At 38.4% G+C, this 26,628-nt stretch overlaps 1 protein-coding gene across 1 annotated transcript in view; it reads right to left on the bottom strand.

The window, feature by feature from the left end:
- Positions 1–26,628, bottom strand: part of CFTR (CF transmembrane conductance regulator) — a 219,990-nt gene that overhangs the window by 106,785 nt on the left and 86,577 nt on the right. The window contains exons 10-11 of the mRNA XM_060196479.1: positions 20,488–20,670; positions 10,205–10,396 (exon numbers count right to left, since the gene is read on the bottom strand). Coding sequence (XP_060052462.1) covers positions 10,205–10,396; positions 20,488–20,670 — 375 coding nt within the window. The remainder of the gene's footprint in view (positions 1–10,204; positions 10,397–20,487; positions 20,671–26,628) is intronic.

The raw sequence follows: 26,628 nt of genomic DNA, 5'->3' as shown, positions 1-26,628 counted from the left end.
ATAAACTTTGTTTTATGGCTGTCTTATCACTCTTAAGAGTAACCTTAAGAGCTTGTGGTAAAGGAGAAAGGTGAGAAGCTTGGGTTGAGGAAACTTGAACTTTAGAGGTAATGACATGCGATGTAGCATGTCTTAACAGTGATTCACTGGACAGTTCCATTGTTATTAATGTTTAGTAATTACTAAGTAATTGTATTGTGCTATAGGCATAAGGTCAGTGGACAAGAGGGAAGGAGAAGTCAAGAAGTGCTAGGGAAACAGACATTAGAGAACATAAGCATTTGTCAGGGAAGAGCTATATAATTCAGTGGTCTAAGTGTCTTTGTTTGAGTAAGTGTTTCCAATGAATGAATGTTTGAAAAAGATAATTAAAACAGATAAAGAATCATGTAACTTATTCTGGTTCTACACTAGATTAATTTAACTACAGATGTCTGGACTCCAGATATCAGATTATTTAACATGACCCTTAGAAATCTAGCTGTTAGGATGCCAAGCAGTGACACCCCTGGTTGAGCACACACATTATCATGTGCAAGGACCCAGATTCAAGCCCCAGCTGCAAAAAAAAATCAAAAAAATCTAGAGGGGAGTAGGGCTGTAGCGCAGCGGGTTAAGCGCTGGTGGCGCAAAGCACAAGGACTGGCATAAGGATCCCGGTTCGAACCCCGGCTCCCCACCTGCAGGGGAGTTGCTTCACAGGCGGTGAAGCAGGTCTGCAGGTGTCTATCTTTCTCTCCTCCTCTCTGTCTTCCCCTCCTCTCTCCATTTCTCTCTGTCCTATCCAACAACGACAACAACAATAATAAGTACAACAATAAAACAACAAGGGCAACAAAAGGGAATAAATAAATAAATAAATAATTTTTAAAAAATCTAGAGGGTAAGAGAGATAGAATAATGGTTATGCAAAGAGACTCTCATGCCTGAAGCTTTGAAGCCCCAGGCTCAATTCTTCACCATCTTAAGAAAATGCTGAACAGTGCTCTGGTAAAAAAATAAACAAACAAAATCTAGCTATTAAAAATTCGCTGGGGGCAGGAAATAGCACAGTTGCTATGGAACAAACTTCCATGCCTAAGTTCCAGAGGTCCCAAGTTCCAACCTTACATCACCATAAGCCAGGGCTGATCAGTTCTTTGGTCAAAATAATAATAATAATAAAACAAAATAAAATAAAAGCATAAATATGTTCTATGTAAATTAATAATAATAAAAATAAAATAAATGCATAAGATGGTCTATGTAAATTACTGTAAAGCTCTCCAAATGATTTTGATTCACTTGTTTTATAGACGGGTATTTAGGACATTACTAATTCCTTAAATATCTCTTCTAGGTCACCACCCAAGATGTTGCAACAAATTCAATCCATGCACAGTCACTCCTTTCAGCACCTCATTGGCACACTATTGTATTATCTTGGATTTGATCTTGCTCTGGAGTTCCTAACATGTTTCACAGGTTCTAAATAACAGTCTCCTCCTTTGTAATATAATTCCCTGGACAGAGATGGACTTCAATACTTACCATAACCTCCGAAATTTCTACTTGGATCTTAATTATCTCAAGATCTAATAATGGAATATGAGCTTCTTTACCTGTCCTAGTGAGCCTCCTCTCCTGTGCTGACTGTCACCCACTTGGATTTCCATAAATTAAGGTAATGAGACATGAAATCTGACCTCAAAGCAAGAAGGAAAGAAGAAGAAAATTCAGGGAAGACTTACTTCAATTTTGAATGTATTCATATAGGAGGCTTTCCCAAGATATACTTATATGGAATCAAATAGCTTGAAATATTATTTATATGCAAATAAATGAGCTATAAATAATTTTCAAAATCATGTAATGAAATCTCATGTCATGGGACTGGCAGTAGCACACCTGGTCAAGCACCCTATGCAAGAAACCAGGTTCAAGCGCCCCACTCAACACCTGCAGTAAGGGTGCTTCACAAGCAGTAAAGCAGGTCTTCAGATGATTATAGGAATAACTATCTATTGTCTTCTTAACCCTAAGACAGCAGGAACCTCCAGCTTGCTCTATAGAGCCTATATTACCCCCAGTCCTGGAAACTCTAGGGTGGGGCTCACTTTCCTGCATGCCTCTATCAGTTCATACCAACTGATACTACATCTGCTGATCCTAACCTATTCAATGCAATGAGTACCACCTTGGTATGTTTCACTATGGAACCTGTCCAGAGATGTTTCACTATGGAACCTGTCCAGAGATGTCAACCCTTCAGCCTCATTACTCAGATGAGACCTTTCCTTTCTCATAGGACTCCTTAATTTCATTTTGGGTGATTCACTTCCTAATCAAGCATCAAAACCTAGATATAGAGTAAGTCCCATGCAATAGGGCATATGTATGCATGTATCCATAAATTTGGGCAAAATATATACCTGAAAGCAAAAATGCATAATAGTTTGCAGTGAGCCAATATATGAAGCAAACAAATAGACCTAAAAAGACACCATAAAGGGTTTCTACTTAGACATAGATACCCTTCTCACCTACTTTCTATTACACTTCCCTCAGTCACTCCAAAGTTAATCTTATCAAAGTAAGGACTACAAAAGCTGAATAAGAGCAAAAGACTGGCATACTTTAATGATGACTCTTTAGTCACTATCAGGCCATCAGCAGGGGCCCTAGTCAGGGAGTCATGGGATTCCCACATTCCCACACAGACGCGATGAGCCTAGACCTCAAATAGATCCCTCTTTCCATTGTCACTGGTCATCTCCATTAGGAACAACATAATGGACCCCACTAGGGGCCCCCATAGGACCTTGCCCTCAATGTTGATCAACAATGACAGTTACATCCTCCAAAGGGGGGTTGGATAACATACTCTATCTACCACCGAGAAAGATGGGTCCTGAATTTGGTGCAACATGGAATGTTCCTACTCATGAACACAGAATGCAAGTTTAGACCTACAGGGATGTAGAGGTTACATAGGCTCCTATGCAGAATATGGGCCCCAGATCAAATTGATGGGGTTTACAGTCAACAATATTTATACACTTTTCCCATATTTGGGAGCTACTCTCTTCCCTGATCCAGCTTTCTAGCCCTCTTTCCAGCCATGACATCATCTCCCCAGACAATAACTTCGGTCCACCTGCATATCATATGTGAGGCTCAGGAAAAAACTAATAAAGTCATGAGGCCTTAGGAATATACCTAAATTAGACCTACTAGATTTTTCCAAAATGGAGACCCAAAATCTTTATCTGCAATATTCCAGCCTTTAAGTTCATTATTAGTCAATAATTTTTTGGCTTTATATGTTAACTCTTTTTTCAGTCACCAGGTTCCAGATGCTACTATGATGCCAACTGGACTTCCCTGGGCAGATGACCCCACCAATGTGTCCTGGAGCCCTGCTTTCCCAGAGTCCTGCCCCACTAGGGAAAGAGAGAGACAGGCTAGGAATATGGATCAACCTGTCAATGCCCATGTTCAGCAGGGAAGCAATTACAGAAGCCAGACCTTCCACCTTCTGCACCCCATAATACCCTGGGTTCATACTTCCAGAGGGTTAAAAATTAGGAAAGCTATCAGGGGAGAGAATGGGATACACAGTTCTGGTGGTGGGAATTATACCCCTTATCCTATAGTTTTATCAGCGTTTCCATTTTATAAATAAACATAAAAAATAGTAACGAATTTGCCATTTCAAGAACTGCCTGGCTTTGATAATATGTGTATTTAGTAGTAGAAATACTAAACTCTTCTACCTAGGATAGTTTTTTTATGAACATTCCTAAATTCTAGAGTTCCATTAAATATGTACAGTTCTGTTAAATTATATCTTCTCATGCTTTCCTTTAACCAAGCACTACTACAAAATGGACAAATCCAAAAGTTCCAGGTATTGGATACTACTTCTTCAAGTGGGATAGAAACTTAGGCATATACCCCTCTTATCCTATGGTCTTGTCAGTGTTTCCACTTTATAAATAAAGTAAAAAAGAAATTTGGGCATAAAGATAATGATACAGTCTTGTTTTTTATCTTTGAAAGAATGAATGATTTTGTTCTCTGTAACATTGACTTGATTTAAATGCCTTAGTCTCATTAATTATTAATGAAATAGTTTGGTTCCAGGCAGCAGTTATGATTTGAAAAAAAAAAAAAAACTACCACAATTTTGTTGACTTGCCCAAATCTTACTAAGGACAAGTTTGGGGTCTGTAAGAATTCTAACCTGTTAAACTGCAATTGTAATCTCAATTCCGAAACACACAGTTCACACACCTTTAGGACTGAGCACATTTTCCATTTTGTCTACAGACTTGTCAGTATATACTGGAAAGTGAGAACTCAAAGGACCATGGTGTGAAAAGTACTAGGCACAGTCATGCTGAGATGTATTCTCTTAATATGATAGCTAGTATTTATTTATTTTAATATTTGTTTATTCCCTTTTGTTGCCCTTGTTGTTTTATTGTTGTTGTTATTTATGTCTTCATTGTTGGATAAGACAGAATGAAATCGAGAGAGGAGGGGGAAGACAGAGATGGAGAGAGAAAGATAGAAACCTGCAGACCTCCTTCACCGCTTGTGAAGCAACTCCCCTGCAGGTGGGGAGCCAGAAGCTCAAACCTGGATCAGTCGTTGCACTTTGCACCACCTAAGATTAACCTGCTGCGCTACCGCCAAACTTCCAGCTAGTATTTATTTTTAAGTTCCAGGGATCAAATGAAGTAAAATAGTTTATTGCAGGAAACACTACTGCATTCCTGTCTGATTCTGTTTTATCAATTTATAAAATAAATGGACTTGCTTCATACTACAGTAAATAGGTGGCAGTGCTTTAAAACTTAATTACCTCTCTGTAGAAATTACAGGTGGTCACATATGTGCTTCATTCTAATTTAGAAGACATACTTCAGTGAATTTCAAATATCTCTATTAGATGTCTATTAGTCTTGGATATTACTGAATGTTTATTTCTATAGCAAAAGTTTATTTCTACAGCACCTTTTTATTTATCAAACATTCTTCAATTCCCCTACAAGAGTGAACAGACCATCCAGACGTTCATCCTCTGTTCAGTGCAAGTTACTTTTGGTCAGATCTAGAGATCCAGATGTTAAATTCAAATTTAATAAGTCATGTAATAGCTGCAGGATGGAATTTATTTTCTAGAACAGTCGAAAACTTGTTCCTTTGATTACGTCCCTCCCAAGTTTTTAATATGTCTTGCCAATTTCCCTCCACAGTTTTTCCTTTTAGTAATTTCTTGTCAACTTCATGCCCAATCTCTTTCCTTCTAGTCACTGAAATAAGAAAACTGCCAAGCAATGGCAGAATGGAAAATACACTTTTTACCTTTTTTCAACTCAATTTACAAGGGTAAATATTATTATTGCGATGCATATGTAACAGCTGTCATGACACATACTTAATAAGTATTTAGAGGTTAAAAAAAAGGCTTGCAAAAATTTTGTGGAAAGTGATTACATAGCCTAAGTTCCTGACTTCTTCTCACACTCCTTAGTCCATCTCCTACAACATACTATTATAAAAGACAATTACATCTCCAAACCAGGTACTTATATATATATATATGAGTGTGAGTCACTGAATAAATACAGTTCACTTACTTGTTATGCAGTCACTGGCCTGCCTACAATTCTCTTAGAGCTATCAGTTCTGAAGTTGTATAGTAGGATAAAGTAGTGATGAGTTTTGTTTTGTTTTGTCTTGTTTTAAAGTGGCATTCTAGAAACAAAAAAAGGCAAGAAAGGGTTTGGGAAATAGCTTATCTGGATAGTGAATCTACTTTGCCGTAAGAGCAAAACTATGCCATCATCACATTGGAGGAAGCTTTGGTGCTATGCTGTTTTTTCCATTTTCTCCCTCCCCCATTACCCACATCTTTTCTGTATGGAAAAGTCATCCTGAAATAATGAAGTCCCAGTGAAGATAAAGGGCAAAAAAGTAACAGGCAATAGAACAGTATAGTCTGTTTATCTTTTCATGACAAAATATGATTATGACTTCTTTAAGGAATAATTAAGTTCATGGGAACTCAGTATTGACTCCTTTTAAGCTAGCAAAGTTCTTTCTAGCTTAATTACAAAAGTTATAAATATTTAGGAGGAATACAAGTGTAGTTGGCTACAATGGAAGAAAAATACAAAAGGATAATGGTCACAGAAATACAAAATGAAATTTTTAAAATAACAATTACTAGGAATCAACTCCAATTTAGATTCAAAGTAGAGGGGTGTGTGTGTGTGTGCGTGTGCGTGTGCGTGTATGCATGTGCGTGTACGTGTGTGTGTGTGTTTAGAGCATGTATTCCTAAAAGAAGGAAAAGAGGAGGACTGGAGAAGAATAATCAGATGTAGATTTGTTCTCTTATGGTCACACATGACAAGTAATTCTATAAGCAGAGAATTATCTCCATGACCCTTCCCACACTTAACTATCCCACTGAATGTAGTTTTCAACAACAAAATGAAATCAGAAAACTATGTGAAATATGTGCACCTCTTCCTAATCAAGCAAATTCACACCTACATGCCTACTCTTATGACACCAAGCATCATTACATATGCAAGGGCTTTGTAGATATTAGAGCTGAACAAAAACACAAAAATGAGAAAGAAAATATTCTGTTCTCCTCATCAGTTCCAAGTCTAGATGTAGCACATTAAGACAGATCAACATTGGCAGTCAAAATGAAAACATACTGAATCATGAATGTTTTCATTTGGTGATGGGACCACATAGAGAATGCACTGAGGAGATTTTGTTGGCACCAGCTGCTTAACCAACAAGGATTCTGTAGGTGCTTCATGAATCTGTGCTAAAAACTCCTTCACACTTCAAACCTACATCACTGACTTTCAAAGGCTCTCACTACCCATGTTCAAAGGGGAGACTAATTGTTTAACAATAAAAACAACAACAACAAAAACTTGGAAAGTCCTAAGTCACTAAAAATGGGACAAGTTGTGGTAGCAACTGCCTTAATAGCCTAACACTCTCAATCATTTTTACTTTGTGTCTCCCAGAATGATGTTCCATAATTCCCTCCTTAAAAGCCAAGACTGTGAAGCTCAAAGGACATTATCTAAGCTAAATTCTTACAACAGACACACCTACTTCAAAATATTCCTGAAACAGTCACCCACTAAGAATTTACCTTTCTTCTTATCATTGTACTTAGTAGAGGATACCAAAATAAGTTTTTCAGAATCACTGTTATCAAGGAATTTGCCATGAAATTGGATAGAAAAACAACAAAATAGAAAGACTGAGCAGAGAACAGTCTATCGCAATGTAGTCATTGCATTCATTATGCTTGTCTCTTTAAAGCGGAAGGAATTTCAGAGGTGCTGGATGTTTTTGCCTAAGGATGTTTTTGACTGGGCAAAGACCTGTATCAGATGCAAAAGTACAGAATGGAGCAGGGATTCAAGAGATCCTAGGATTTTTTTTTAAAGTGTTTTATTGGAAAAATTAAGGCAAGGAGGAAGAAGAGTAATAGTACATTTAAAAATAATTATGAAATGTATCTTCCATTGATGATTCCAGGCTTGTGATCCCACTGCCTTGATCAAATTTCTCAGCCCTATGTAATCCACTTTTATTCTGAGTAATCTACTATGTTGCTCCTTCTTAAACTTTTGACACTCTACCTTTTACTTTTTCTAATTACTATTTGTGGAAAAGTTTAAATCAATTTTTTTTTAAAAATCATAAATCAATTTTAAAAAATTCATAAATATCTGAGTACTTAATCCTTAAATAACCTCCCAAAGGAAAAACATAATTTCTCAATAAGCATCAATTATCTCTGGTTGCCTTTCTTGTGGGTACAAATAATATGAGAATATTTCATTGTTATGTTCTCACACTTCCTCCACTTAACTTCTGTCTCTTCTTGTTCATCAAAACCATTATCTAGTTACAAAAATAGCTTCTCCTTAGCTTCCTTCTCCAGAATGAAAAATACCACTATCTGTAACATATACAATATTTTATTTATTATATTTTCTTATATGCCATAAGAAGTTAAAAAACTCTGGAAAATAAATATTATCCCCATTGCAGAGGATAAAATACACAACCTAACGTTCTCTCTATTTAGTTGGTAGCTTTAATGTTCTTAACCAAAACATTCCTCTGAAACCAAACAGAATTCCACAGTGATCACTGTATTGGATGACAAGAACCAAAGTCTCTCTTAGAAGTTATTCCTGACATTAGACAGATTCAGATCAATTCCCAGGCCTCCGTCTTTTTGCATATAAAAACATCCTTTCATTTTCTATTACAACACCAACTACATCATTTATATATTTCTTCCTGCTATTGGTCTATGAACCTATGAAGTATATGGATTCTTTTATACTAGTATTTTCATAAAATGTATACATTAAGGCTCAATATATGTTTTCAAGGTGAAGAGTCCTTACCTTTAACATAAATGCTTACTTAGGCTTAGAGCATTGTAAAATTCCCTTTACTTGAAAAATCCAAAACAGAAAAATATCAGAGAAAGAAGACAGATTAGTGGATTGCATAAGGATGCATCGATGGAATAAGGTATAAGAGGTAGAAATTGAACTAGCAGGGAGGATAAGTGAAAGAAAACAGAAAAAGAAAAGTTGAGCACACATGATACAATGTGCAAGACCCAGGCTCAACTCCCCGGTTTCCACCTGCAGGAAAAAAGCCATGAGCAGTGTTACAGATAGCTCTTTCTCCTCCTCTCTATTTGCCTGCATTTGATTTCTTTCTTTCTGTCTCTATCTAGTAAATAAAAATATATTTGAAAACAGATTCTTAAAAATATTGATTACATTGCTACAATCCTGTGAATATACTAAAAAATCACTGATCTATATAATCTGAAAATAATTTTAACAATGGCCATTAAAATCAGAAAGAATGAGGTTATAGTCTTCTTCTTAACTTCCTTGCTTCATTATTTCCAACCTTTTACAATCTTTCATCAAAACACAAGTCACTATACTATAGACTTTTGTAAATGGACTATTTGTTATTCTACTTGGTATCCCCAGGGTCTTGCAGAGAATTTATCAGTTAGTGATCGCTTATTTCTATGAACAAAAACAAACAATTTGAGTTTATTGCCAGATATTAAAGTGTGTGTGTGTGTGTGTGTGTGTGTGTACTTTTTATTTGGATTAAGTACTGTTACAGATAACTTATAAAAATATAAGTCATAAAGTTTTTTTGTGTGTAAGGGTATGCTAAAATCAACAAAAGAATGCCTACTAGAAATGTTCTATTACATTTTACTAATAAATGCAAACAAAGCCCATAAGGTATCTTGTAATACATGATTACACATACATCCAAGTCCTCTCCTACAAAAAATAGAAACCCCCTTCATTATCTACCTAGGCTATAGTTACTCATTTTCTGTACATTATACTTTTGTTTTATTCCCACTTTCTTTATAAAGGATAATGTTAAGGAATCTTCTAGTGCCAAATTCCAACTATGAAAGAATGATTTTTGACTCACAACCACTGTTTAGTCAATACTCCTGATAAGCCTCAAAATATTATCTTCCATACCCTAATATTTATAACAATTATTGACTACTCCATGATATAACGTATGTGTTGAATAGTATAAGGACTACATATGGACTTCATATGAAATACTTTGTATCTTTTCTAGAAAATTATTCCATTCCCAAGTATCACCACAAAGTGGCAAATAACATAATTTTCATTTTATCTCTTTTTCACAGAAATGCAGTCATTAGAGATTATGTGGTTGAAGTTTAAGCACAAAAAATAAGATATAATCATGATTTTATTTTGATTTGTCTTATTCCACTAGCCTATGCTATTATTACAGTCTTCTTATTCAATTTGAAAGTATCTTTTTAAAAATGCATGCCATATTTTGATAACTGCCCACTGAGGTTATTAGCCTCACTAATGAGTACAAAAATTTTGCAAGATTTCATAAAGCTTGCATTATAATCAAACCAGCTCATCTGGTTAAAAATGTAGTTGAAAATGAGACGATATATATTATTAGTTGATTCATTCACATTATATGAACTCAAAGCATATTTTATTTATGTTTTTTTAATAACTTAAAGGGGAACTAAATACATAATATGGACAGGTGAAAGGTTTCATATAGATAGAGACAGTCATAGATTTTTCACATAACTACATACCTCTTCTAGTTGGCATGCTTTGATGACACTCCTGTATCTGTACTCATCATAGGAAATACCAAAGATGATATTTTCTTTTATGGTGCCAGGCATGATCCAGGAAAACTGAGAGCAAAATGATATTCTTCCACTGTGCTTAATTTTACCTGCTGAAGGTTCTAGTTCTCCCATTATCATCATTAGAAGTGAGGTCTGGAAAGTAAAAACCATATTACTAAGTCATTTATTCAAATAATTTGCCATATGAGATTAGATATCCAGTTGACCTGAAGCAGAGAAATCTTTATTAATATTAAAAGTTTCCACACTAACTCATTTGATACCAAATTCCAGATTCCACATTAACTCGTTTGATACCAAATTCCAAATGCTCTTCCATGCACAAAAAAAGAACACAAAGGAAAATAAAAGAGATAATTACAACCATGTGTGATATGCACTATCCCCACTTCCCCAGAGCCACACCCCACTAGGGAAAGAGAGAGAGAGGCTGGGAGTATGGATCAACCTGACAACACCCATGTTCAGTGAGGAAGCAATTACAGAAGCCAGACCTTGGATCCATAGTCCTAGAGGAATAAAGAATAGAAAAGCTATCAGGGGAGGGGATAGATAGGACAACATTGGTGGGGTCATCTGCCCAGGGAAGTCTGGTTGGCATCATGGTAGCATCTGGAACTGATGCTGAAAGAAGAGTTTACATATAAAGCCAAACAAATTATTGACTAGTTATGAACCTAAAGGCTAGGGTATTGCAGATGAAGATTGAGGGATCTCTGTTTTGTAGATAGTTAGTAGGCCTATTTTAGTTATATTCCAAAGGAACCATCACAATACTAGTTTTTTGTTGTTTTTTTTCTGAGCCTGATATCTGATATGCAGGTGGATCCAAGTTATTGTATGTTTATGCTTGTTTTTCATGAGCACCATCCAAGTTTAGACCCAGCCTCTTTCACTACATTGAAGAAAACTTATGTGCTATTGTGCCCCCTTCCCCGTTTCTTCCTTCTTCTGTCACTATTCTTCTATCTGGACAGTTGGTCCATTAACCTGGTGGTGGTTCATCCAGCAAAGCATTTATGTTACTGTGCACAAGAACCTGGATTCCAGCCTCTGTCCCCAAAAGCAATGAAAGATCTTCACTAATGGTAGAGCAGTGCTGCATTTGTCTCTTCTCTCTGTCTCCTTTTCCTTTTCACTCTCTATATTTATCTCTCACCTTCTTTCACATCATACATCCAATGCACAAAGCACAACTGACAAACAACATCATATATATGGCAGCGCTGGTGGTGGTACAGTGGATTAAATGCTGAACTCTCAAATATGAGGTCCCAAATTCAATCCCTAGCATTGTACTTGCTAGAAAGATCTGGTTCTCTCTCTCTTCTGTCTCTCTCTTGCTCTCTTTAATATAAAATGCATAAAGAGAAAAAAGAACATAAGACAAAATATAAACATTAAATAATTCTAATAAAAGATTACCATAAATGTGCTGATAGGTAAACAATATGAATGTATTTTGTTTTATATTTTCACCAGTCATCACTGACCCAGTACTTGCAAAGCTTCACCATTCCAAGTGGCCAGTTTCTCCTTTTCTTTCTTTTTGTTATAGATCAGGAGACAGAGAAAGATGGGGAGAGAGAGCTAGAAAGGGAAACATGTACAGTACTGTTTCACCATTCATGTGGCTTCACACACACACACACACACACACACACACACACCAGCAGTTGTGAACTGGGAGCTTGAACTCAGGTCCTTGTGCACAACAACATGTACTCTCTACCTGCTGTACCACCATCTGACCTGCTGAATAAGTTTAAGGCCACTGAAAAACAAGCTTAAGAGAAGCTGAGAAGGTAATTTTTCATCTGTACTTCAGCACATTTTTAGAACCTTAGAAATTTCAAAATATACTAGCCAAACATATTCAAAAAAATGTCTGAGAAGGATAGACTACATAAATTAGCTTCCCTTAAAAACAAAAGTTTGGGAGTTGGGCAGTAGTGCAGCCAAGTGCAGGTGGTGCAAAGCCCAAGGACCAGTTCAAGCCCCCGGCTCCCCATCTGCAAGGGAGTTCCTTTACAAGTGGTGAAGCAGGTCTGCAGGTGTCTATCTTTCTCTCCCCCTATCTTCCTCTCCTCTCTCCATTCCTCTCTGTCCTATTCAACAACGAGGAAGACAACAACAGTACTACAACAAAAAAACAATGTCAATAAAAGGGAATAAATAAATAAATAAGTATGTTTTAAAAGTTTCCAGCTGGGGAGATAACATAATGGTTATGCAAAAAGACATTTGTGCCTGAGGCACCAAAGGTCTCAGGTTCTTCAATCTTTAGAACCAATATAAGCCAAAGCTGAGCAGTTATCTGGAGGAAGAAAGAAAAAAAGAAAGAAGAGAGAGAGAAAGAATGGGAAAAAGAAAGGGAGAAAGAAAGAGAGGGAAAGAAGGAAAGATATACAGAGAAGGAGGGAGGGAAATATAACAAGAGAGAGGAGATAATGGAGAAGATAAAAGGAAAAAGCAGATTAAAAGCAAACTCAATTTAACCTAAATAAAAGACAAATCTAATCAAATATTTCATAAATTTTAGAAATTAAAATAAATAAATGTAAAAGAAAAAACTTAAAGGACTGTAATTTTCAGCTTAAAATGGTGCGTAGATTGAAGATATTAAATAACTAAAGATAGGTACTTTATAGTTATTAAAACTACATTTCTGAGTATATATTTATTACATTTGAAAAGACATTATCTTCAAAGAAAAATTAATATAATTTATAAGGAGTAGTAAGGAAAAATATAGAGAATATAAGTCTTTACTTCAACATCATGAGTTTGTAATGGAACAAGTAGATAAAAGTAAGTTAAGATATAGAAGACCCCAAAACTGAACCAAGAAGAACTACAAAACCTAAATGCACCAATTACATACAAAGAAATTGAAACTGTTATTAAGAATCTCCCCAACAACAAAAGTCCCGGACCAGATGGCTTTACAAACGAATTCTACAAAACTTTCAGGAAACAGTTAGTACCCATACTTCTTAAGCTTTTCCATAAAATTGAAGAAACAGGAATACTCCCTTCCACCTACTATGAAGCCAACATCACCCTGATACCAAAAGCTGATAGGGACACAACAAAAAAGGAAAACTACAGACCAATATCTCTGATGAACATAGATGCCAAAATATTAAACAAGATCTTGGCCAACTGGATACAGCAGCACATCAAAAAGATTGTTCATCATGACCAAGTGGGATTCATCCCAGGAATGCAAGGCTGGTTCAACATATGTAAGTCAATCAAAGTCATTCACCACATCAATAAAAGCAAAGCCAAAAACCACATAATTATCTCAATAGATGCAGAGAAAGCCTTTGACAAAATCCAACACTCATTCATGCTCAAAACTCTACAAAAAATGGGAATAGATGGGAAATTCCTCAAAATAGTGGAGTCTATATATAGCAAACCTACAGTCAACATCATACTCAACGGACAGAAGCTGAAAGCATTCCCCCTCAGATTGGGGCCTAGACAGGGCTGTCCACTGTCACCATTACTCTTCAACATAGTATTGGAAGTTCTTGCCATAGCAATCAGGCAAGAGAAAGAAATCAAAGGAATACAGATTGGAAGGGAAGAAGTCAAGCTCTCACTATTTGCAGATGATATGATAGTATACATAGAAAAACCTAAAGAATCCAGCAGAAAACTACTGGAAGTTATTAGGCAATACAGCAAGGTGTCAGGCTACAAAATCAATGTACAAAAATCAGTAACATTTCTTTATGCAAATACTAAATCTGAAGAAGAAAACATCCAGAATTCACTCCCATTTACTGTCTCAGTAAAATCAATAAAATACCTAGGAATAAAGTTGACCAAAGAAGTGAAAGACTTGTATACTGAAAACTATGAGTCGCCACTCAAGGAAATAGAAATCGATACCAAGAAATGGAAAGATATCCCATGCTCATGGATTGGAAGAATAAATATCATCAAAATGAATATTCTCCCCAGAGTGATGTACAAATTTAATGCAACACCCATCAAAGTTCCACCAAGCTTCTTTAAGACAATAGAAAAAACAATACAATCATTCACCTGGAACCTGAAAACACCTAGAATTGCCAAACCGTCTTGAGGAAAAGAAACAGAAATGGAGGCATCACACTTCCAGACCTTAAACTGTATTATAAAGCCATCATCATCAAAACAGCATGGTACTGGAACAAAAATAGGCACACAGACCAGTGGAACAGAATTGAAAGCCCAGAAATAAATTCCCACAACTATGGACATCTAATCTTTGATAAGGGGGCCAAAAGCATTAAATGGAAGAAGGAGGCTCCCTTCAATAAATGGTGCTGGGAAAACTGGGTTGTAGCATGCAGAAGAATGAAATTGAACCACTTTATCTCACCAGAAACAAAAATAAACTCCAAATGGATCAAAGACCTGGATGTTAGACCAGAAACTATCAAACTATCAAATACTTAGAGGAAAACATTGGTAAAACACTTTCCCACCTACACCTCAAGGACATCTTTGATGAAATAAACCCAATTGCAAGAAAGACTAAAGCAGAAACAAACCAATGGGACTACATCAAATTGAACAGCTTCTGCACATCCAAAGAAACTATTGAACAAATAAAGAGGTCCCTCACAGAATGGGAGAAGATCTTCACATGCCATACATCAGACAAGAAACTAATTACCAAAATATATAAAGAGCTCAGCAAATTTAGCACCAAAAAGCAAATGAACCCATCCAAAAATGGGCAGAGGATATGAACAAAACATTCACTGCAGAGGAGATCCAAAAGGCTAACAAACATATCAAAAACTGATCCAGGTCACTGATTGTAAGAAATTCAAATTAAGACAACATTGAGATACCATCTCACTCCTGTAAGAATGGCATACATCAAAAAGGACAGCAGCAACAAATGCTGGAGAGGCTGTGGGGACAGAGGAACCCTTTTGCATTGCTGGTGGGAATGTAAATTGGTCTAGCCTCTGTGGAGAGCAGTCTGGAAAACTCTCACAAGGCTAGACATGGACCTTCCATATGACCCAGTAATTCCTTCCCTGGGCTTATACCCCAAGGACTCCATAATATCCAACCAAAAAGATGTGTGTAGTTCTATGTTCATAGCAGCACAATTCATAATAGCTAAAACCTGGGAGCAACCCAGGTGCCCAACAACAGATGAGTGGCTGAGAAAGCTGTGGTATATATACACAATGGAATACTATACAGCTATCAAGAACAATGAGCCCACCTTCTCTGACCCATCTTGGACAGAGCTAGAAGGAATTATGTTAAGTGAGCTAAGTCAGAAGAAGAAGTCAGAAAGATAAAGATGAATATGAAATGATCCCACTCATCAACACAAATTAAGAAAGAAGATCTGAAAGGGAAACTAAAAGCAGGATCTGACTAAATTGAAAGTAGGGCACCAAAGTAAAAACCCTGTGGTGAGGGGTAGACATGCAGCTTCCTGGGCCGGTGGGGGTTGGGGGGGTGGATGGGATGGGAAACAGTCTTTTGGTGGTGGGAATGTTGTTTATGTACACTCCTAGTAAAATGTAGTCATATAAATCACTAATTAATTAACATGAGAGTGGGAAAATTAATTGTATGTCTTGGAAGTTTTTCAAAACACAAACTGAGTCTTCTTAATATATAGGCTGTGTATTTGATATGTGGACTCTCTCAAAAGCCTAGACCAAGTAGATCAGAGGCAACCAGTGGCACAGCTATACAGCAAACCTTAACAAAAGGACTTTTCAAAGTTAACCCAATTACCAATTAATGTGATGATAACATTAACTATCCATTGTCTTTTTGAACCCTAAGATAGCAGTAACCTCACATCTCCACTATAGAGCCTATATTTCCCCCAGTCCTGGAATCTTAGGATTGGGCCCACTTTCCCGCATGCCTCTCCCAATCCATATCAAATAATATTGCATCTGCCAATTCGCAACCTAATCAATGCAATGATTGCCATCTCAACATGCTTCAGCTCAGACTGTGTCCAGAGACTTCACGTGTGGAATGACAACCCCTCAGCTTCATTACTCGGGTGAGACCTTTTCTTTCATAGTATTCTCTAATTCTATCCCAGGAGGTTCACTTTCTAACAAAGTCCTAAAACCTAGATATACACCAGGTTCTGAGAGAGAGCATATGTTCACATGTATCCATAAACTAGTGCAAAATATATACCTGAAAGCAGAATTACACTAGAGTTTGCAGTGAGCACCCCCCCCCCAACACTTCCTCTCCACTATTCCAACCTTTGGGTCCATGATTGCTCAACAATTTGTTTGGCTTTGTATGTTAACTCTCTTTTCAGCCTCCAGGTTCCAGATGCCATCAGGATGCCAGCCAGGCTTCCCTGGACTGAAGACCCCACCAATGTGTCCTGGAGCTCAGCTTCCCCAGAGACCCACCCTACTAGGGAAAGAGAAAGGCAGACTGGGATTATGGACTGACCAGTCAACGTCCATGTTCAGCAGGGAAGCAATTACAGAAGCCAGACCTTCCATCTTCTGCAACCCACAAGGACCCTGGGTCCATGCTCCCAGAGGGATAGAGAATGGGAAAGGTATCAGGGGAGGGGATGGGATATGGAGATTGGGTGGTGGGAATTGTGTGGAGTTGTACCCTCCCTACCCTATGGTTTTGTTAATTGATCCTTTCTTAGATAAAAAATAAATTTAAAAATTAATGTTCCCCAATAAAGCTAAGTCAGTGTAGAAAAAAAATAAATAAAAGGAAAGGATTTTCTTAAAAATAAATTAGGGGATCAAGTTGTAGTGTAGCGGGTTAAGCGCACATGGCATGGTTCGAGCCCCAGCTCCTTACCTGCAAGGGGGTCGCGTCATGAGAGGTGAAGCAGGTCTGCAGGTGTCTATCTTTCTCTCCACCTCTCTGTCTTCCCCTCCTCTCTCCATTTCTCTCTGTCCTATCCAAGAACAATGACATCAATAACAACAACAATAATAACCACAACAACAATAAAACAACAAGGCCAACAAAAGGGGAAAAATAGCCTCCAAGAGCAGTGGATTTGTAGTGCAGGCACTGAGCCCCAGCAATAACCCTGGAGGCAAAAATTACTTACTTACTTACTTAATTAATTAGATAAATACTTAGCCATTGGTACTAACAAGAAAAAAGGATAGTTGGGTACAACAGGTGAAAAGAGAATAAATGTATAGTGCAGGACAGAAGTGAACTTTGAGTGTGAACATAATGTAATACATGTATACGTGTTGATTTTCAGCGATACACACTTGAAACACATAGTTACAATGTCATGTACTTCAATAAAATTAAATTGAAATGTAGATGTTGAGTTCCTCACAGCATAGATGATAATAGGGGACAAAGATAAAGTTAGCACACAGTGAGTCAGTAAATGAAGAAAGCAAGTAGAAAGACCAAAAAAAGACACCATAAAGTACCTAATCAAATGGTTTATAGTTAGACATCCTCATCTACTTCCTATTTCACTTCCCCCCAGTCACTCCAAAGCTAACATTGCCAGACAAAGTAAAGGACTACAAAAGCTGAATAATGTTATGAAACTGGCAAACTTTTTTAAATCTTTATTTAATTACTGGATAGAGACAGTCAGAAATTGAGAGGGAAGGAGGTGAGAGAGAGAGAGAGAGAGAGAGAGAGAGACACCTGCAGCACTGCTTCACCACTTGTGAAGTTTTCCCCTTGCAGGTGGGGGCCAGGGGTTCGGACCAGGGTCCTTGCACACTGTAACATGTGCACTCAACCAGGTGTGTCACCACCTGGTCCCCTAAAGTGGCAAACTTTAATGATGGCTCTTTAGTCACCACCAGACCACCACATCATCTGGGTCCCTAGTCAGGGAATCCTGGGATTCCCACACAGACACAATGGGCCTAGACTTCTCACAGATCCCTCTCACCACTGACACTGGTCAGCTCCATCTGGAACAACATAATGGACCCCTTTGTGGGCCCCTATAGGACCTTACCCTCAGTGTGGATCAACTTACCCTCAGTGTGGATTGTTCCATTCTCCGAAGGGAGGTTGGACAACATACTCTACCTACCACCCGAGGAAGATGGGTCCTGAAATGAGTGCATCCTGGAATATTCCTAGCCATGACCACAGAATGTGAGCTCAGATCTACAGGGATTCAAAGGTTACATAGGCTTCTGTGCTGAATGTGGGCCCCAGATCAAATCGATGAGGTTTACAGTCAACAGTATTTATATACTTTTCCCATATTTGGGAGTTACTCTCTTTCCTGATCCAGCTTTCTAGTCCTTTTTCCAACTATGGCATCATCTCCCCAGACAATACCTTGGGTCCACCTGCATTTTAGCTGTCAGACTCAGGCAAAAACTAGTAAAGTCATGGGCCCCCTGGAACAAACCTAAAATAGACCCACTGCTTTTTCCAAAATGGAAACCCCAAATGTTCATCTGCAGTATTCTTGCCTTTAGGTTCATGATTAGTCAACAATTTGTTCTGCTTTCTATCTTAACTCTTTTTCAGCCACCAGGTTCCAGTTACTACCATGATGCCAACCTGACTTTGCTGAGCAGACGATCCCAGCAATGTGTCCTGGAACACTGCCCCCCAGATCCCTGCCCCACCAGGGAAAGAGAGAGATAGGCTGGGAGTATCGATTGACCCGCCAATGCCCATGTTCAGTGGGGAAACAATTACAGAAGCCAGACCTTCCGCCTTCTGCACCCCAAAATGATGCTTGCACATGGTAGTGTGTGCACGTAATCAGGTGCACCACTGCCTGGCTCCACAGTCACAATTTAAAACACAATAAGAACTAGTTTTTAAAACTCTATGAAATTCCATATCTCATAAGTAAGCATAGCTTTTAGATCATCTGTATTCTGATTGATAGTAACCTCTTATGTATTATTATTATTATTACTTTAAAATTTTAAATTATATTTTATTTATTGGTTAGAGATGGCCATAAATTGAGAGGGAAAGGGGTGATAAGGAGAGAGACGAGAGACACCTGCAGCACTGCTTCACCACTCATCAAGCTTTCCCCCTGCAGGTAGGGCCCAGGGGGTTTGAACCTGGGTCTTGTGTGCTCAACCAGGTGTACCACAACCCAGCCCCACTATTATTATTTATTTTAATTAAATAATGAAAACTGGAACTGAAGGTGATTATGCTTAGTGGCAGGAAATACAGCTACTTAATGGCTTTGCACATATGTAGATGTATAGGGAATGAAAACTCATGATCTTAAAAAAAATAAGTGCTAAAACAGTGTCAGACTTTGTGAGAACTATGGTGGTTATTGTGAGAGGAGTATGCTTGAGGTGGTTATAGAACTTTGGTGGTGAGTATGATGTGGAACTGTAATCTTACAATACTTTAAAACATTATTGAATCAATTAAAAAAATTAAATAGGGGCTGAGTGGTGGCATACCTGGTTGAACGCACATGTAAAAATGTACAAGGATCCAGTCCCCAGCTACAGAGTAAAGCTTCATGAGCGGTGAAGTAGGTCCAGGGTGTCTCTCTGTCTCTCTTCCTGCCTATCTCCCCCTTCTCTCTTAACTTCTGGCTGTCTCTGTCTGAGAAATAAAGATAGTAAAAACAATTTTTAAATGTTTAAATAGTGAAAATTATCAGTAATGTTATACAAGAACTTGAAAGACACTTTAAGAAGGATCAAGTTTCAAAAACAGGTCACTGTCCTGACTACTGTAAAGACCTACAGGTGTAGTGAAATGGCACTGGAGGAGGTTGGGGCAAGTAGAGCACCGGGTTTAGTGCACATAGTGCAAAGCACAGGGACTGCAGAAGGATCCTGATTCAAGCCTCTAGCTCCCACCTGCAGGGGGGTTCCACTTCCCAAAAGGTGAAGCAGGTCTGCAGATGTCTTTCTCTCTCCCTCTCTGTCTTCTCCTCCTCTCTCGATTTCTCTCTGTCCTATCCAACAACAACAATAACAACAAGGACAACAACATGGGAAAAAATGGCCTGCAGGAGCAGAGGATTTGTAGTGCAGGTACCAAGCCCCAGCAATAACCCTGGAGGCAAAGAGAGAGAGAAGGAAAGTAAGGAAGAAAGAAAATGGCACTGTAAAGCTATGAAGGAACAAAGGCTAGACGTTATTATCAATGAAATAATTTACATTATCAAGTATACTATATCCAAGCACTGTTGGAGAAATAAACATCATATTAAGATTTTAGTGATGAAGAATGACAAAGACTACCTTGCCTGCTCCAGTAGATCCAGCAACTGCCAGTAACTGTCCTCTTTCTATCTTGAAATTGATGTCTTTTAGGACAGGAGTACCAAGCAGTGAAAAGTTGCTGAAGAAGAGGCTGTTATCACCATTGGAAATTTTTCTATTGTTATTATTTTGTTTCGCTTTCTCAAATAATCCCCCAAATCCCTGTAAAAAAGAAAAAAAAAAAAGAAAGGTTTTCAGATGTTTTTAATAGCTTATGTTATATCCATGATAAGTCTGACACATGGGACATCTTCCACTTCATTGCACATGGCTTCTAGAAGACATAATCCAGAGCATTTGAAAATTACCATAGCATAAGTAAAAACAATTACAAATTCTCAAATTGTTTTGCACTATCAAATTAAGGAATATGTACATGCCTAATTGTATATGTTGAGAAAATAAATGTGATTACTGCAGAAATTTTTGCATAATAATTTATGGGCATGATTTTATAATTTCCTGCTCTCAATGATATAGACTGTACTTCAGAGACACTACGTAACTGAAGGCACAAATTAGGATGATAATAGAATTATAGCCCAAATATGACTTCAACTTGATCATGCTCGTACTGCCTTCTCCTTGAACTCAAAGTTTTTTTTTTAATAATTAGTTAGGTGTAAGTGTGATGAGACTGACAGATGATTCCATGAATTCCATGTCAAGAATATTAGGGAATTAAGTCCTTTAAAAAATGTTTTTAAGTCCCCTGCTTTTCTTGACCCAGAGAAAAGTTCTAAATTTCCTTCTCTCACAGTCTTGAGAATACTTCTCAGGAATACTTAACATATTTGCTTGTTAGTTTTGTTTTATTTTTTTTAAACTTTTTAAAAATATTTTATTTTATTTATTTATTCCCTTTTGTTGCCCTTGTTGTTTTATTGTTGTAGTTATTATTGTTGTCGTCGTCATTGTTGGATAGGACAGAGAGAAATGGAGAGAGGAGGGGAAGACAGAGAGGGGGAGAGAAAGATAGACACCTGCAGACCTGCTTCACCGCCTGTGAAGCGACTCCCCTGCAGGTGGGGAGCCGGGGTTCGAACAGGGATCCTTATGCCAGTCCTTGTGCTCTGCGCCACCTGCGCTTAACCCACTGCGCTACAGCCTGACTCCCTTGTTTTATTTTTGTAGTTGTGAATGGATGTCTATGATATCATCTTTCCTTCAGGCTTTTTACTCATCTTCTTAACAAGTGAGATAGATTCAAAGCTGAGAAGTCATTGGTACATTCTAAACCACAGACATTTAAACTGTTGATGCTACTAAATGAGGGAATATAAGTGTGTGTGTGTGTGTGTGTGTGTGTGTGTGTGTGTGTGTGTGTGTGTGTGTGTATTAAATAACAGTAAAATGAGATTTGGGGTCTCCGTTTCGGAAAAATCTAGTAGGTCTATTTTAGGTATATTCCCAGGGGTCCATGATTTTACTAATTTTTGCCTGAGCCTGACAACTAACATGCAGATGGACCAAAAGATCTGCTATATTCTTTCCATTAGGTTTCCTGATTATTAAACAATTTGTTCTGCAGTCACCAAGTTGAGACGCTACCATGAGGCCAACCTGGACAGACAATCTCACCAATGTGTCCTGGACCCCGACCTCTCCAGAGACCTATCCCACTTGGGAAAGACAGAGACAGACTTAGAGTATGGATTGACCTGCCAACAGGCATGCTCAGCAGAGAAGCAATTACAGAAGTCAGACCTTCCACTTTCTGTACCCCATAAGGATCCTGGGTCCATGCTCCCAAAGGGATAAAGAATAGGAAAACTTTCAAGGGGGGGGGGATGAGATACAGAACTCTGGTAGTGGGAATTGTGTGGAATTGTACCCCTCCTATCCTATGGTCAATATTTTTGTCAATATTTTTATTTTATAAATAAAAATATAATAAAATTATAGCCATTCATTTCTTTTTCTAATAAATCAGTATGAGTAGAAAAGGGCTCAAGTGTCAGAGAAACCTACATTGACCTTTTAGTTTTTCCCTAATTAGTTGTATAACATTTTCTGACTACTTAGATTGTCTAAATCCCAACTTCCTAATACATAAAGTGAAACTATACCCACTCACAGGTTTGGCATGAAAAAGGACTCATATATAACTCATCAGGAACTTGCCTTTTGAGTAGCAGGGTAGATGGTGATACCATCAAGCAAGATGAAGAATACATTGGAAGGAGTGGACTTAGAAAGCTTGAAGAATGATGAATATGAAATACTTAAGGAACATGTAAGGAATTCAAAAATGTATAAAGTTCAAGTAAGACGCTCGGGCTAAAGATTTGCATTTGGCACCAGGCGAGGAATGTCAACCCTTCAGCCTCATTATTCAGGTGAGACCTTTCCTTTCATAGTATTCTCTAATTCCATTTCAGGTGGTCCACTTCCTAACAAAGTCCCAAAACCTAGATATAGACCAGGTCCCATGAGATAGGGCGTATGTTTACGTGTATCCATAAATTAGGGCAAAATATATACCTGAAAGCAAAAGTGCACAATAGTCTGCAGTGCATATATTGATATTTAACAAACAAGTAGAAAGACCTAAAAAAGACACCATAAAGTTCATAATGAAATAGTGGCTACTTAAATTTAGATACACTCCTCACCTACTTTCTATTACACTTCGCTCACTCACTTCAAAGCTAACCTAACCAAAGCAAGGACTACAAAAGCTGAATAAGGGCAAGAGACTGGCATACTTTAACAGCTCTTTAGTCACTATCAGGCCACCCCATCAGCTGGGGCCCTAGTTGGGGAGTCCTGAGATTCCCAAACAGACTTGATGGGGCTAGACCTCAAATAAATCCCTCTCTACATGGCTACTGGTCATCTCTATCAGGAACAACACAACAGACCTTTTTGTGGGCCCCCATAGGACCTTGCCCACAACATGGATGAATAAAGATAGAGAATGTTCCATCCTCTGAAGGGAGGCTGGACAACATACTCTATCTTCCACACATGAGGAAGATGGGTTCTGAAATTGGGGCAGCTTAGAACATTTCTACTTAGGACCAAAGAATGTGAGCTCAGATCTACAGGGATTCAGAGGTCACATAGGCTCCTAGGCTCAATACAAGCCCCAGATTAGATCAAATTGATGGGGTTTATAGTCAACAATATTTATACACCTTCCCATATTTAGGAGCTACTCGCTTTCCTGATCCAGCTTTCTGGTCCCTTTTGCAGCCATAACATCATCTCCCCAGACAATAATTTGGATCCATCTGCATATCACATGTCAGGCTCAGGGGGGAAAAAAACCACTTTTATAGTCATGGACACTTTGGAATATAACTAAAATAGGCCTACTAACTATCTACAAAACAGAGACCCCACAAATCTTCATCTGCAGTATCCTAGCCTTTAGGTTCATGATTAGTCAACAATTTGTTTAGCATTATATGTTAACTCTTTTTTCAGTCATTAGGTTCCAGATGCTACCATGATGCCAACTGGACTTCCCTGGGCAGACAACCCCATCAATGTGTCCTGGATCCCCGCTTCCCTATAGTCCTACCCCACTAGGGAAAGAAAGAGACACGCTGCGAGTATGGATCAACCTGTCAATGCCCATGTTCAGTGGGGAAGCAATTACAGAATCCAGACCTTCCACCTTCTTCACCCCATAATGTCCTTTGATCCATACTCCCAAAAGGATAAAGAATAGGAAAGCTGTCAGGGGAGGGGATGAGATACGGAGTTCTGGTGGTGAGAATTGTGTGGAGTTGTACCCCTCTTATCCTATGTTTTTTGTCATCGTTTCCTTTTTAAAAATAAAAATTAAAAAAATATATTTGCATTTGAGAATTATTATCACATAGACATTCGTGTTTACTGGGTAAGGTCACTACCAAAAAGCATAAAACCCTTCAAAAAGTGATCCACTGCTATTTAAATTCTATGCATGGAACACTTGAAAATCATGGTGTAGGGGGTTTTCCTGAAGATGGCGGACTGAGAAGCTGCTAGTGGCTTGAGCTCTGACCACATCGACGGGAAATGTCACCAGGTTCCAGATGCCATCAGGATGCCGGCCAGGCTTCCCTGGACTGAAGACCCCACCAATCTGCCCTGGAGCTCCGCTTCCCCAGAGACCCACCCTACTAGGGAAAAAGAGAGGCAGACTGGGAGTATGGACCAACCAGTCAACGCCCATGTTCAGCGGGGAAGCAATTACAGAAGCCAGACCTTCCACCTTCTGCAACCCACAAGGACCCTGGGTCCATGCTCCCAGAGGGATAGAGAATGGGAAAGCTATCAGGGGAGGGGGTGGGATATGGAGATTGGGTGGTGGGAATTGTGTGGAGTTGTATCCCTCCTACCCTATGGATTTGTTAATTTATCCTTTCTTAAATAAAAAATAAATTAAAAAAAAAAAAAAGAAAATCATGGTGTAAGGGGACAATAATATGAAAAGAGTTACTTACCAAAGATAAGTTAAATTCTATTAAACAGTTTTAATATATTTATGAGGACATAAGAAATATTTCTGGTGGGAAGAAGAACATAAGGATACAAAGCCAGGAGATAGCTTATCCAGTAAAGCTTATACCTGGCAGTGTGCAAGGACCCAGGTTCAAGCCTCCTATCCCCACACAGGAGCATCATACAAAGGGGAGATTTGCAGGCAGTGAATGGAGGTGTCTCTCCTTCCACATCTCTCTCTCTTTCTCTCCCCTGCCCTCTATGAGGAAAAATATAATAACTCCATGGGGAATAGTAGAATCATGTAGGAACAACATCAATAAAAGAAAAAAAAACAATCAAACCCCTGCCAGGAAAGAAAAAAAACTAAAATAAGTGGACAAGAAGGGAAGGGAAGGGAAGGGAAGGGAAGGGAAGGGAAGGGAAGGGAAGGGAAGGGAAGGGAAGGGAAGGGAAGGGAAGGAAAGGAAAGGAAAGGAAAGGAAAGGAAAGGAAAGGAAAGGAAAGGAAAGGAAAGGAAAGGAAAGGAAAGGAAAGGAAAGGAAAGGAAAGGAAAGGAAAGGAAAGGAAAGGGAGTTGGAAGATAAAGCTGCTTGAGCAAAAGTCAGAGAAAAAAATGCTTTTAGCTTGAAAACAGTTAAATGTGAAAGAGAATAATCTGGACGATGTTGAAGTCTCTAGAAAAAGATTAACTTCTGGTGCTATGGTTCTGAAAATGTGAAGAAAGATAGTAACTGACCAATCAAAGCCAGGAGGAAGCTTACATCGTTCTCTTAGACAAAGAGGGGTCAAGGATAGGTTCAAGGATGATGAGGAGAAGATGGAAGCATCTCACTTAGTATGGTAATATCTCCTACAGAAAACAAGGTGAGCTCCTGTGAGTGGGCAAATACTAGAGAGGTCAGAGGTTTCAATAAAGAATTTAAAAATAAAGTAAGTAATAGCTTTTGGGAAATAGTAAAGAAAATCAACTAAAGGAAAGTGAATCTATTTCCTAAGACGATGTAGAGGCCCAGTTCAGATTGAAACCGTTACTCATTATAATTTACAAGAGGCTAGATTATATGCTTTTCCCAGCTAGGATCACCCTCATTAAAACCAGTAAAGTGGAGTGGGGCGATGGCACACCAGGTTGAACACATATGTTACCAAATGCAAGAACCCATATTCTAGCCTCCACTCCCCACCTGCAGGGAAGATACTTCATGAGCAGTGAAGCTGGTCTGTAGGTGTGTATATTTCCCTCTCTCTCTCTCTCTCTCTCTCTCTACCTCCCCATCTCCTCTTAATTTCTCTCTGTCCAGTGATAACCCTGGTGGCAAGAAAAAAAAACCAATAAAGTAAATAGTTTGCAGCAAATGATTTGGTAAAAAGGGGTGGGAGGATTAAGACTACTTCCAGGAAAACAACAGAAATGAATGTTACTTGGGATAAACAGATGCTAAAACAAGAGAATTATTCTCTTATCCAAATTAATAAGATGAAGCAAAGTGAAGCCTCCAGGGAGTCGAGTGGTAGCACAGTGGGTTAAGCTCACATGGCATGAAGCGCAAGGACCAGGCATAAGGATCCCGGTTCAAGCCCCTGGCTTTCCAACTGTAGGGGAGTTGCTTCACTGGCAGTGAAGCAGGTCTGCAAGTGTCTATCTTTCTCTCCCCCTCTGTCTTCCCCTTCTCTCTCCAT

Source organism: Erinaceus europaeus, chromosome 8, assembly GCF_950295315.1.
Source record: "Erinaceus europaeus chromosome 8, mEriEur2.1, whole genome shotgun sequence".
In the NCBI taxonomy this organism is placed as follows: Eukaryota; Metazoa; Chordata; class Mammalia; order Eulipotyphla; family Erinaceidae; genus Erinaceus; species Erinaceus europaeus.
Note: the sequence above shows the minus strand (reverse complement) of the source record. Positions and strands in the feature narration are given on the sequence as shown.